This window comes from Musa acuminata, chromosome BXJ3-4, assembly GCF_036884655.1.
Source record: "Musa acuminata AAA Group cultivar baxijiao chromosome BXJ3-4, Cavendish_Baxijiao_AAA, whole genome shotgun sequence".
In the NCBI taxonomy this organism is placed as follows: domain Eukaryota; kingdom Viridiplantae; phylum Streptophyta; class Magnoliopsida; order Zingiberales; family Musaceae; genus Musa; species Musa acuminata.
The window spans coordinates 19,226,526-19,240,705 of NC_088352.1; the positions used below are offsets into that span (position 1 = coordinate 19,226,526).

Genomic DNA, 14,180 nt, shown 5'->3' on the forward strand with positions numbered 1-14,180 from the left:
TGTAACTAGGCAAAGTACCTAAGCCGCATGAAGTGAGCCGGCATAGAAGATGGAACATGGAGCAGAGGCACAGAGCTTTCCTTGGATAGAGGTCAAGGACATGAACTCTTGCAGAGGCAAGAGCAGGACTATGTTGTTCCATGGGTCCTTCATTCTGATAGAGCGGACTTATCGTGCATGGTGCCAAAGACGAAGGGAGCTTCTGGGCACATGCATCTTATCTCGGAGAAGCATTTGATGGAGGAACTAAGGCGACTCAAATTGCGGAGGCGAAGTTGGGTTCAGAAGGCCTTGGCACGGGGCAAAAGACGCGGAGGTGAGTGCTCTTGAAGAATATGCCATAGTGTTGCCATTAAAGTTGCCATGAAGGAAGCGGTGCGCAACGAAAATTATGCTGGTGGGGGCAGAGGCCTAGGATCCAGACGATGGTGCACCATTTTCAGCGAAGTTGATGGACTTCGGGAGCTACTAGGCAACGGACTGTCCTAGAGCGGTGCTTCATCTAAGTGTGACCCAAGAGCGGGTAGATGAAGGTCGATTACCAAAGGAGCGAATAAAATCGAAGGTGGAAGAGACCTTGCGATGTATTGGTAGAGGCCACACATGGAGGGATCACAATTTGAGTTCATCCCATAAGGATCAGAATGCAATGAAGATGTCACCAGGAGGCGACAAGGTGCAACGGATCGTGGTGGAACAGTTCGTGGCAATACGATACACACGACATAATCCCGTGAGAGACTATATCATATGGAGGTATGATCGGGAGCTACTGGGAGCTCCACTTCGGTGAACAACACGACGGCAAGAAGGGCTATAGATTCGAGTGAAGGCCATGGTACCATAGAGGCGGGTCTTCCGTGCGTGCATCGGATGAAAGCCTTAGTCATCAGTATATGGGGGCTGTGTACCATCAAGTGAAAAGTTCGAATGCAAGTACCAGTGAGTCCCATGGGAGGGACTTGATCATACAGAGGTATCATCAAAGCAGCTGGAGAGTTGGACTGCTCCAGAGCCTATATTCGCTTAAGGGAGCTTGACAAGTCAAAGGACAAGGTCGAGTAAGCAAACGTTGCTACTAAGGAAGCTAAGGAGAACAGAATCGATGCAAACCCTACAACATGATGACAGAGGCCATGCATGGGAGTTGTAGTCTGTCTCTCCATCGACCAAAGGGAACTGCTTAGAGAACATAGAAGTGTTGAAGTAGGGGGTCGAAAGAGGCGAGGAAGCGACGATGAGCCCAGAGGGACTTAACTACCCAAAATCAAGCATCAGTTAGAATGTAGGTGGACTCGGAGGAGTACCATAGAGACATATCTACTGATCATAAAGAAAATGGATGCAAATGCGAGGCGACGGATAGTAGGGCCATGGGCATGGCAGCGCCATGGGCATGGCAGCGCCATGGTACTACAGAGGCGAGACTTCCGTAAATGTCATTGATCTCTTGCTCTCATGGAGGGAGAGCGCTTGGTCGTGAAAGGGGCCGAGAAGGTGGAACATGCAGAGGCAAACTCCAAGTACCAAGACAAGGCTGAAGGGTAGAGACCAAGGAACTTAGTAAGACCGATGTCAATGAGCTTCTCATCAAAATAGCTGAAAGTGAAGAACTTCGGGTCATACAAGAGTGCACGACTAAGGAACGAAGCAGGCAGTACGTGTTGCTGTACCTTTGCTACTCAGTGGAGTAGGCGGCAGGGTTGATGGAGAAGACGGTACAATCCCAGAGGCGACCATAACTATTAGAGACTTTTACTTCAAGTTGGGGTAAAAACTTCCTGCGTTCCAGAAGTTCGATGGCATTGAGAAGGTGAATCACAGTAGCTAACTCAATGCAAGGAGTGCAAACACTTCGTGTGCTTCAGAAGTGTGAGCAAAGAGCAAGCGAAGGTCAGTAACCAGCTCGATGCATGAAGTACAACCCTTATGGAGGCGTGCGAAGTCAAGTAACAATTGTCTTCTCAACTCTTAAGAGAATGGGCGAAACCGAGTACCCCAATTCTCTTATCTATCCAGCAAAGGAGCTCTGCACAGGTTCAAAGACCCTTCGAAGATAATGGAAGACAATAGTTGTCAAATCCTCACCAATGGTGATCAGTGCTACTGAGAGTAGATTATTCGCTTCATTTCTCAACAGAATGCCAATCGAAAGCGGAAGTGATGCGAATCTATTTAGAAGTGACAACTAAGTAAAAAAAGAGTCGATGGACAAATTTTGTGGAGGAATAACCCAAAACTTTAGAAGTTTGCGAGGCGATGCTCGTTAAAGCTCCAACAAGCATCCACCCAGTTCAAGCAGCATGAAGCATTTGAGAGACTGACGTATAGTAAGGATGGTCTTTTCCTTCATCTAATGGATCCGCAGGAACCAACAGAGATCAGCACAACTCAGCCAACCCCACACTAGAGTCAGAGTCATTGGCGAGTTGAAGCAGCATAGCAGATCAAAAGTTCGACTACTCAAAAACAGCAGCGGAGAGCAGCTAAGAGCCAAAAGGCGCATTGCAGCTGGAGCAAAAGATTGAAGACTCAGCAAAGGCGAAGAGTTGCAGTGTTGGCAAAAGCTTCGACGAGGACGTCGAAGGAATAAGTGGGGGAGAATGTCACGAACAAAGTTCTAAACAGGATATTTAATGTAATACTTATGTATGTCCGTGTCTTTTGATTTGTTCATGCTTTGCACAGCATGTAGAGAGACGATCAAAGGCTTAACAGTCCCATTTTAATTGGGTTTGGTAGTCTTCTTAGGCTTGTAAATAAAGGTTGTGTCGTATGGACACTTGTGAGAGATTTTCGGTCTGTAGTGGACTATTTTAACCGTTTGTTGTGCAACCGTTCAAAGCTTGAAAAGTCTGTTTATAATTTGCATTGTCTATGAAGTGTTTCCTGAAAGGTTTGCTTGTGGATCCCGAGTGAGGTGCTTTCTCTAACCAGTTTTCTCTTTTGTAGGTTCTAAGAGACCATGGGAGGTTTCGGGAAAGCTGACCTTTACGGACGGACATGCATAGGTGCCGCACGACTTAGGAAAAACCAGCTAAGTCCGTGACACCTCGGCCAAAGTTTTTATATGTTCCATCTTAGGCACTTTTCCACAATGATAAACAATGGATATGGCCGTAAGAGAAGAGGTGTCCAATTCAAATAAAAAATCATACGAAAAGAGTTAAAAGGCTTTGAGATCCATGCATTTGACTTGAATTGTGCTCATAGTATCCTATAGATTTATTTTTATCGAACCAAACATTAAAGCAATCCAGGTAGATTTATGGCTCAAGCTTGCAGGTTTTTTAAAGAGCCTCAAGGTACACACCTACAGCAAAAAGAACCAACTCTAGCAACAATTTGATGCACGAATACTAATACTGAAACTAAGAAGCACATTATTTTTTCTAACCTGAACTTAATTTATGTAAAAGTCATCTGTCATGATAATGTTCCATAAATCTACATTATGAATGAGAATGACCAGTTGGATCTCCTACCCATAAAAATTGTTAATGTTAATCAGTAATTCCACTAACAGAGTCAAGAAGTTATGACCAAAAGCAGAAAAGTGATTCAAAAACAATCAATCTAGGTTCTGGAAACAAGTAGTTAACCACGTTAGTTAGAACTGAATAACCAAGTCAGAATGTATGAGCAAACTAACGCATAAATTATAAAACATTAGAATACAGGAAAAAAATTTCAAGTTTTCATAGAAATTTAATAATTGATTTATTTGAGAGATAAATAAGCACTAAATTTACATTGTTTTAGATGGCTATTAAATGGTTAGTCAAATTATCAGCAGAAGCATATCAAGTTACCAACTATCCAAGTAATTTAAAAATGCAAGCACATCGAAATTCTTAAGATATGAAATAACTATAGTGGATGACTTTTAAAGAGAGAAGGTTATGAATCAAACCTTGATATGTGTTGAACTTGTCATTGGGAAGTCATTTATTCCTGAAGGGCACATAAAAGACTCCACAGAGCAAAAAGAAAAACGAAAAGTCAGAATTTTGATGTCCGATTCTATTTCAAACTCATTTTCAAGTATTTTATTTCTACCACTAGCAATGACTAAACTCTAAATTACACCAAAATACTTGCAGAATTTTAGTTCATACTAAATTGCTGATTAGATGCCATCATTTATATGGTCTCTTAATTGAGTACAATTTCAATAGCATAACCACTATTCTTCTTTATCATCAATTGCCAACATTGAATAGGAATGAAGAATAATACTGACTTTGTTAACAATTTCTAAGACAGTCAAAATACATCTTGCCTTGCTACTGAATTGCAACACACTTTTTCTTGCTAAATCTACAATTAGTGCAATAATTTCTTGTAAGAAAAATACTAGTGTAAATTCTTTGTATTCGGCAATCATGTCTCTGAAATTATTATGCATTCATGTGAATTATTATCTGACAAACTAAACAGCCAGATAACTTTAGGCCTGCTTTTGGGCTTGTGTGAATTAATTTGCTAATATATTCAAGTATAATTTCAAGATGGTTAAGAAGAGTAGGAGAAGGGAGAACTAGGAAACTTCTCATAAATCATATTCATAACTATTATGGTATAGTATTTCATTTAAGGTGGTCCCAAATAAACAACTCTAGCTCTTCTAATTCATAACCTGTCATCATCAATTAATGAAGGATATGAAACAGAGTAGCTGGTAAAACGCCCTTGGAAGCTGCATCATCAAGTATCAATCCAAAAACCGTTTAAGTGGCAGCATTGTTGGATACCTTCAGACCAAGTGCACCTGCATGTAGGAGACCCTCCAACATACTTGTATTGAAGGCATTATGTGGAACTAAACCTCCCCAAAAACCTACATGTCAACAAATTAACAAATAAACAAATGATAAACATAAGGGCCTTAGAGATGACAATTGAAACAGTAAAATATTCCAAAGCAGAAAGCAAATAAAACCTTAAATATAGTTCTTTCGAAATTATAAAGTAAGAAAAATGCTATACTGAGACATTATTTTTGTGATTTAATCTTCTACATGGATGATTCAAAACCTACCAACATCCACATAAATTTTCTTCTGTGCAGCCTCCACCTGATTGATGTACAGAATTTGATGAATTAGCAGAGAAGAACTGTCTAAGTGAGAAAATTTTGATCACATAGATTGATGCAGAACAAAATACTAGTCATACTGTCATAGGTTGACAATATACTAGATTGATGCAGACCAAGATCATCAAAAACTGGACCTTCATTCTTAATGTTTCTTCGGAAACCGTAGAAGGAAAACTGTTTAGAGGCATATCTACCAGTGTTGTTACACCACCTGCAGCACAAAGGATCAAGAGAACAATCTTGATATAGTCAGTCAACCTTTGGATCACAATCAAATTAATATAATATGAAAAAGAGTATAACCATCAGAACAAGTAAGTTAATATATCTTACTGTAAAATCAATTAATATGATATTATTGTCAAGATGAAACCAGATATCAGTCTAACATCATTAACTTTTACTCCAATTTGCCAAGATCAAGGTTTGCCGTACCGACTGTACCGCCCGGTACGGGCGGTACGTACCGGTCCGACAGGCCAGCGGTACGCGGACCGCCCCGTACCGTACCGAGCACTGTAGCAGTGTACAGTAGCACTGTAGCAGTGTACAGTGCTCGGTACACCTGGGTGTACCGAGCGGTATACCGTACCATACCGGTACCGAGCCCGGGTCGAAACGCCGGTACGGTACGATACGGCGAACCTTGGCCAAGATAACAACAGAATTTAGAAGTCAAGAAACTAGAAATCAAGCCAAGTCCATTAGGGAGTATAACTATTTAATTATATCAATGATTGAAAAGGAAAATGATAGGCCTACTGGCTGATTGGATTGCAGTGATCCATCTGATTAATTATGTTCTGCTTTTTCTTTGTTGGCAAATAGAATCTGAAAAATATACTGGAATATGAACTGTACCAGTGTTTAACTCTTAGTGCTTAAAATTAATGAAAATCAAGTCAACCAAAATAGATGTTTACCTGAAGGTGGTTTCATAGAATATGGGTTCAAATAGCTATGCCTAAACAGTGCAGAAGGTTTTATATATTTGTCTGTGGCTGTATTTCTGTTATACAATACTTTTATTGGTAAATAAGTGGACTATAACAAGATTTAGTTGGTGACCATATTAGTAATTTTGCACATAGGATGCATTCTTGTGAATATATAGACTAGAATTTCAGAGATTTATGTTAACTCCAGTGCACCTATATCCAATACTTACAACAACATCAATCTCCATGTTAGTTAACCTCCTACATTAATTTCAAGTATGTCATTGCCAATCTATATGTGATATTATAGAATCTTGATCAACAGAGACTTTTGCTATGTACCTGCAGCAGCTGCTTTAGTTCCTGAAGAGAATCCTTCCCATTCAACTCTTCCAGGCTCATCAAGATGTGCATGACTGTTGCACAGAAGCACATCCACCAAATTAATTATAAAAGTTGTCCTAAATTCATTAGATAAAATGATAAAGTTATAAAAGCATATCTAGGTATCAAGAGAGAAGCAAATGGTCATACATAAAAGAATCAACAGGGCATCAAATATTTTGCAAAATCAACTTGCACCAAATGTTATGTATGATCTGACATAAGTCATGGTTCATCGCCACATGATTCAGTAACAAAACCACTAATAAAAAAATGTCAGTTCCAAGTGCTATTTAAGTCAACATTAGTACTATACTTTGTTGGCCAACATGAAATTAAAAATTCCGAGCATGCTGAAGATCACAAGATGGGACATAAATCTAATTTTTCAAAAGTATTAAACAATCATAAACAGATGTTTTCGCCTAAAACACTTGAGAAATGTACATCACTAAAAGTCAACTTGGTACATAAATTGACAATTGACCAGCATAAAAAAGTTCACAGCAAAAGCTCATAGTGCATAGTTGTAATTATAGGGATCAGTAAATAGCCGATAGTCACTAATATAGAAGTATGAGATCAAATTAGAGTAAATGATTCAGCATAAAATGTTCATAATTAATACCAAGACAGGCACACAGAGGTACTATTCACATCTTTTGGAGCTTAGCACTCTTTTAGCACTTTATGCTATTTTCATTTACCAAATTGCAAATTCATAATTGGTCACTTCTATATGCAATGCCAAACTTTTGCTCCTAGGAAAAATACAGAAAGACAATTCCAAGGGAAAAGCCAACAAGAGCAAGGATAACAGTGGTAATCTAACTACATGTTACCTATCTGCTGATACAATAGAATAGTTTGCATTCTGACTCCAAACATCAGAATTTAAGTTACAATTATGCTTTCATGTATCAGCAAGGTAATAAATTGATAAAAGGTGTGATTGCATACACATCAATCAGACCAGGCATGATGACTGCATTTCCATAATCCACAACCTTTCGTCCAAGTAACGACCCCTTCTGATAGTCTGATTCAACCACCGAGACTATTTTCCCGTCTCTTACCTCCACTGACCATCGAAAAGTTCAGAAAGAAGTAGAAGTTAATAGCAGCTATTCACTGTTCACACATAATCATGCATATGGGAACCGAATCAGGAGCTAATGCAATGCTTCATAAATTTCAATCACATAAGCTATTGTTTCATAAAGAACATACCTGCACCATTTATGACACCCTGACGTGTAACAATGCGCTTGCTGGTTATCCAGTAGTGATCATAGGGTAGAAGGCTACATTCACTGATTGACTTCTGTAACACAGGAAAACTAAAAAGGTTCAACGGCTGATTTTTCCAATCAATCAATGGTCGGAAATTTGAAGGAAGCACAGATTTGGTCGTTTCTCTCTACCACAAACACAATCGAGACCTAGTAACGTCCATCTCTTATAAGGAACTTCTATCTAAGTTCATTAAATGAGAATAATAGACGTCAATTTAAAGACATTAGCCAAAGGCAAAGAAAGACGTTGTGCAGCGACACCTAGTGTCTCTGTTTGCGACAAAATGCCAAGCTTGTCTTGATTCTGGAACAAGGAAAAGGAAGGAGGAGAGTGGTGGCGAGATGGACCTTGGGGAGGATTCTGACGTAGAGAACGAGGGAGGAGGCGAGCAAAACCAGCATCGGAAGCACCCTCCATCTCAGTACATCACCCATTCGCCCCTCTCCTTCCTTCTCGCCCCGTTTTCGCTTTCGATTGTTCCCAATTTGAGTTCATTCTCGAAGAGTCGGGTGTGTTACTTCGCGAAGCGTCAAGATCGGAAACGAGTAGGTCTCGATTCCCAGATCGGACGGTATATAACGCTTCGTCTACCGGATGGTTCGGTGGCTTAAAATAGTCTGCAGGTAAACCGTACTTGTTCACGAGGGTTGCTGGTATTATCACTCCAATACTTTATGCGAGGCTCCTGATAGAGACACGCAGGCAACGAACCTGATGGTAGAACGAATGGCGTGTTTTCTGAAAAGACGAGGGTTGTTATGTCAGAATAAACAATTGCGAATATTTCGGTGGAGATGCCGTGGAGAGGCGTTGGATTCCACCGTCTCGCCGTCACTCGGAATATTCATCCCAAAATTTCTTTTCTTACTCGCCTGTTTACGAACTCCCAAGCTAACCTTGAGAGAAAGGTGGTTCCCACGCGTCGGGCCCCATCTTGACCTCAGGTCATTGCACGGGTAGATTCATGAGTACGCCTCAACGGTAGAGAGTATTGCTACGTAGACACGAGGGTACATATGAACGGTAGAAGATCTCCATTCGGATTCGTGACTGCTGGTCTGCTAATTGCCAACAATTAGGCTCAAACATTATTATTATTATTATTATTATTATTTCCTCCCAATGATTTTTAAGTGAGCATAGGGCCAATAATAAGATTAAAAAAATAACGATAATAATAATAAAAGTCCCTCCTTTTATCCGAGAATTCTTTTGGTGACAGGAAAGGAATCCATCATTTTAATTAAATCATCAGTAGATTAATCCATGACAAAATTAACGCCTTAAATGAAACCATAAACAATAATAGGTAACAGGAATCACATAAACAATAATAGGCCTTTATATGTTAGCACTCAACCAAATCATCCATTGGGACACCAATCGCAGCAGCCTTCGAGGCAAATAATGAGCTGCAACTCTCACATAACCACAATACACTGGCTCTACAGCAGCAGTTCCAAGTATATAAGTGGAAGATCCCATGGGGTTATGGCATCTGTAACATTGCAAAAGCAAAAATGAATCAGAAGAGCAATGAACAAAGTTTGAAGCTATAGCCAAGAGTAGACGGAATTACCTAATCTTCGACCATTGGGACTTCTGGGAAGTCCCATCTGTCCTCCTCAGTTGGTTTGTTGATCACAGAAAAAGGTAAAGGTAAGGCTAGTCAAGGTAGTAATGGCCACACAGTGGGCAAAAAGATGATACATCTCAAGTCTAGGTTAAACAACCAAAGATAATAAAAATAGAACCCAACTGGAAAAAGTGTAACCATTTTCCACCACATAAAAGGTTAACTGATAGTTTTCAGCTCGTAAATTATAGAGCTGACCCAAAAGGTGAAGTTCTATAAAAGCCAACTAGTGACTAGTTGAAAAGAAACTTATAATTCGAACAAGATACATGAGAAAGTAGAAGGAAAACAATGACATCAGAAATATTGTACAAGCAACCAACTAGATTTTATCAAAACGACACTGACAAGGATATATGTGGCCATGGGATCATCCTCCTCCCCATGATTCCAGCTATTCTTCAATTTTCTACAGATTTCAGGAGTGACCTAAGTAAATATCACAATAGGAGAAATCAGCAGATGCTTCAATTCAAAATCATTTAAAAACTGCAACAAGTACTAATTTCATACCAAGTGATGCTTCTGGTTTTATATTAACCGCTGAAGATCATCCTTATGATCCTTGTTTAATTCATTTTTGTACCTGTTGAGTATCGCCCTTACTCATAAAGGCACTTTAAATAAATGGTAATAACAAACCATAATCATAGAGCATGTCCTATAAAACATAATTGTTCTACTTGTCAGCACAGGTTGAATGAGTTATTACCTTTGCACAAATGCAAGAACTAATTGGTGCCATATGACAGGCATGATTCTTGTATCCTCCAGGCACCTCATGAAATGTGCAACTACCACATCCAGCACTCGATATGGTAATGCATATTTCTTGCCGAGAAAAGGATTAATAAAATAACTGCAACAAATTAAATTGATAGACAGCATTAAGTTCTACTGTAGATAATCATGCCTCCTTTATATACATAGGCAACTAAATCAATGCACATATAGCTCAAGCTAAATGCCTAATGTTCACAACTACATCTACCAAAAGACAAAGCAGCACAAATCACTTCATTAACAAAGAAGAAACATTATCACACATCTTACCCCTTCTTTTCATAGAAGTTCATTAAATCCAAGTCCATGAAAACCTTCTCACATCAAATTATCAGAGGAAGAAAGGTGGACCTAATTTTTGATATTCTGAAATGACAACATCATTCTGAAGGGAGACTTTTATCTATAGGACCTTCTTAGATGAGTGCGTACAAGACAAAATATGTAAATAGACCTAAAAAGGTAAAAGACACTGTTCTCAACAAAGCCATGTACCAAGGTTGCATTTGGCAGCAACAAGAAAAATTATTTTCCATTATATTGTCCTATGGCTAATGACATACATCAACCAGGCTCATTGCAGACAAAGAATTGGCATACTGTGAAAATACTTATTGCAGACAAAGCATTCAATATCAAGAAAATAGCAAGGAAGAAACTCAGCATACTCATCTATGACATCACAGTTGCATATTACTTTAAAAAACTAAATTATGAATAAGAGATCATTAACAGAATGCTGAAAGTTGGCCAATTTATCATAGTCAACACAGGAATTAAATATGTTAGATATTTTAAATTTGAAGGCAAATCTTTGTTCAGTTTTCTCATAAGAACAAACAAGTTCAACTGCATTTGGACAAAAGGACATGACATGTAACTTACAATCTTACTTTGTATTTTAAATCCTGTCAACACCACTAAAGTGTATGGTTAGGTATATTAACATACATTCAGAGGGTAGAGAATAAACAAAAAAATAGATGTTGGATATATCATGTATGGTAAACAAATAAATGCCAGAATCATAAAAGTAATTACTAAAACAGCGAAGGAACCAATATTTGCTCATCCACCCAAAATAATTCAATTGGAGTTAAGAGTAACAAGATTAGATTAATTTTACCTAGTAGTGCCACAGTAATCCAGTTCTGCCAGCTTCATGAGAGCTGCACTGTGGACAATGATGAATTCGTGCATCCGTAGAAGAGGTTTGTCAACCAAGGAAATCACCAAGTTGCAAGCCACTCCAACAACTAGATTCTTTAATTGCACTATACGTTGAATGAAGGGGAGGATACTTTTTGAATAATGCTTCCAATGATAACTGCTTCCTGAAGAGTGCATGTTCCCGACTGCCAATAATCAAACATACATGATTTGCTGACTACATATAACTTGATCAAATTTGTGCAACCAAAGGTGCATACCTGACAAAGTGATAACAGAACACCCTTGAAGAAGGCAGCTGGTTTATAGACGGACTTTCTTAGAGCCTGATACAGAGCAAAATGTACTCTTATTCTTTCTTATATCCTCCCTGATTCGTGAGAGCACAACAAGATTGTAAAATCATTGGGCTTTTTTCACACTCAAGTTAGAAGAGAATATTTTGGTAGCTTGATACATTGCATTTGGAGACCAATTTTCTGGTTCTGTTAGATACAATACATCCTCCCAAAATTCTATGGCCGGGATGTGTTTGAAGGCCTTTGGAGTTTTCCCAGTGGTATACCTACTGAGCAGCTTGCCTACACTGTATAACCTAAAAGTTAAAACATCATACAACCATCATATCACATAAGGTACAGGAAGATGAAACAACAAGAAAATTGAGAAAGATTGAAACATACCCCTTATACAGATCAATGATGCTACTATCCAATTTAGGGAGAGGTTGTTCTGTGACAAAACATAAGCAGTGAAAAGATTTCAGATCTTAAATTTATAAGAAAAAAAAAATCATAAAAATGATACAAGATACAAAAATGGTACAAGACATAAATCCATCTATTGGATGTTGTAGAGACATGAAACAGCAAATAACTCTACTGAATGTTACATGCCACTAGGATAAAATCACTTTGTCAATATATGATAAGTAAAAATGATTAATAACATCTAGCAAGTAGCATTGAAGTCATAACTCCAAGAGAGAGAGAGAGAGAGAGAGAGAGGATAGCCAAGATCCCTGCTGCCAATGTCAATCAGGAACACTTCTTGTGTCACGCTTTGACTCCATGTTTTTCACATCCATCTTGTTCAATCCATGCAGATATACCCACCCAGCATGAAATTTTACAGATAACAGACCTTTCCTATGGTGGGACAAAGGTAACTATTGTGCCAGCTATAGAAGGCACATCCCACAAACAAGGATCCCTGTTCTGGCCCATAGTAAACCAACTTACATTGGTATTTGCACACAGCAAAAAAATATCTTTGTACCAAACTCAATAGACCTCTGCAATTTCAATGTTTTACCAAAACAAAATGCCGATGAGGATACCATGCCAAGAGCACTGGCATAAAGTTGGCAGACTAAATTTTGACTTTTGGTTTTATAATCTTCTAAGATTTGATATTGAAGTGAAAGAAATATTTAAGTTTTTCAATGTTAACTACATGGAAATGTCCAATAGGTACCTAGCAAAATAGAAGAAAAAATTAACATGTAACAATCTGGCAAATAAGATAAGAATTTATAGAATAACCAAATGATAATTCCATTTATCATCCTAGATTGCAGCAAAAAAATCATGTGAATAAATAAGTAAATGACAAAGTATGCAACATATGAGTCTCGCCAACTTGCTTTGATCAAGTCAATTTGAGGCCAACTGAGCACCATAGCAAACTATATCACACGGGAAAATAAAAGAAGAAGATGGACTAAGCTTGGATTTTAAATTTCAGTTACAAATTGAGCACCATAGCAATCAATATTTGTTTTGTTCCAAGTCCGACTGCAACTACAGCATCTTTCTTTCTATGTAAATAGTAACTTCAAATTTCCGGGTTTTGATAGGTATCAGTAAATTCAACATATTCCAAAACCACCACTGAACATTATAAAGTGAACAAGGAAAAATCACACAAGTAACAAAGGAGACTAAACTGACCAGAAGTGACCTCCGCTTCCTTCTCTTTGATCCTCTGGATGATGATGTCCGCCAGTGTGAGCTGCGTCCTGACTTGGTAGACATGAACGCTGCCATAACCTTCTCGTCCTCCTCATCAATCTCCACCTAAAAGGAAACACAGATCTCCAACTCTAAACAACGGCTGATCAAATCCGAAAAACTAAGACGAAGATAACTCACTTCGCCGCCATCATACCGACTCTGGGTCTCGGAGAACCCATCGAATTCATCCACGTCTTCCGCGTCGTTATTCAAGGCGACCGACGGATCGACGGCAACGGCGGAGAGAAGTTCTCTTCCTCCGCTTCCTGGAGGATTTCCTTCTGCTGGTTGACGGCTTCCTTCAGGATCTCGGAGCTTAGGGATCAAATCAACTGTGAAATGGCAAAGCATGCATCTTCAGCTTTGTTATTGGAGAACATGGAGGAAAGGCTAGAGAGGGAGGATTCTGCCTTGTGTTCGGTCTAGTGGTGCTTCGGGGGGCGGGCGCGTTTCTTGGAGACGATTGTGGCCACGCGATGTTGCGGCGGCGGCGGTGCCGAATTCTCATTACTCTCCTTCTCTGGCATTGCCGCGGAGGTCGAAGCACAGACGGCAAGCAGCAACGCGAGGAAGAGGAGAGGAAAGATTTGAAGCAAGAAACCCTAGTGCTGTTCTCCGGCGGATGTTCGTCTGCAAATAGATGAACCTCGAGATAGCGACTGTCTGATGGACGGCTTAGATTTCATCAGGTCACAAATCACAATCCAATCAACGTATCACGGGCATATTAGGCGGCACACGCAGAAGTAGAGATGTCTGGGTAGATCGATTCGGTTCAATTTTGAACGGTCCATATTTTTATATTATAGTATTAAAATATTTATAACATAGCATAAAAATATTATAATTAGATCGAA

General features: G+C 39.1%; 1 protein-coding gene and 1 pseudogene across 3 annotated transcripts in view; both read right to left on the minus strand.

Annotated features, from left to right (window-relative positions):
* LOC135634831 (probable allantoinase) overlaps positions 1–8,237 on the minus strand; it is a 44,967-nt gene extending 36,730 nt beyond the window's left edge. The window contains exons 1-8 of one of the 3 annotated variants that reach the window (XM_065145480.1): positions 8,067–8,237; positions 7,654–7,747; positions 7,384–7,504; positions 6,382–6,455; positions 5,179–5,312; positions 5,042–5,078; positions 4,755–4,840; positions 3,914–3,973 (exon numbers count right to left, since the gene is read on the minus strand). In XM_065145480.1, the coding sequence (XP_065001552.1) occupies positions 3,914–3,973; positions 4,755–4,840; positions 5,042–5,078; positions 5,179–5,312; positions 6,382–6,455; positions 7,384–7,504; positions 7,654–7,747; positions 8,067–8,153 (693 nt within the window). In that variant the 5' untranslated portion in view covers positions 8,154–8,237. The remainder of the gene's footprint in view (positions 1–3,913; positions 3,974–4,754; positions 4,841–5,041; positions 5,079–5,178; positions 5,313–6,381; positions 6,456–7,383; positions 7,505–7,653; positions 7,748–8,066) is intronic. The other 2 variants (XM_065145478.1, XM_065145479.1) reach the window with 2 other exon arrangements.
* Positions 8,238–8,987: 750 nt separating this feature from the next.
* On the minus strand, positions 8,988–14,003 carry LOC103972976 (bystin-like; annotated as a pseudogene).
* Between the last annotated feature and the right edge of the window lie 177 nt (positions 14,004–14,180).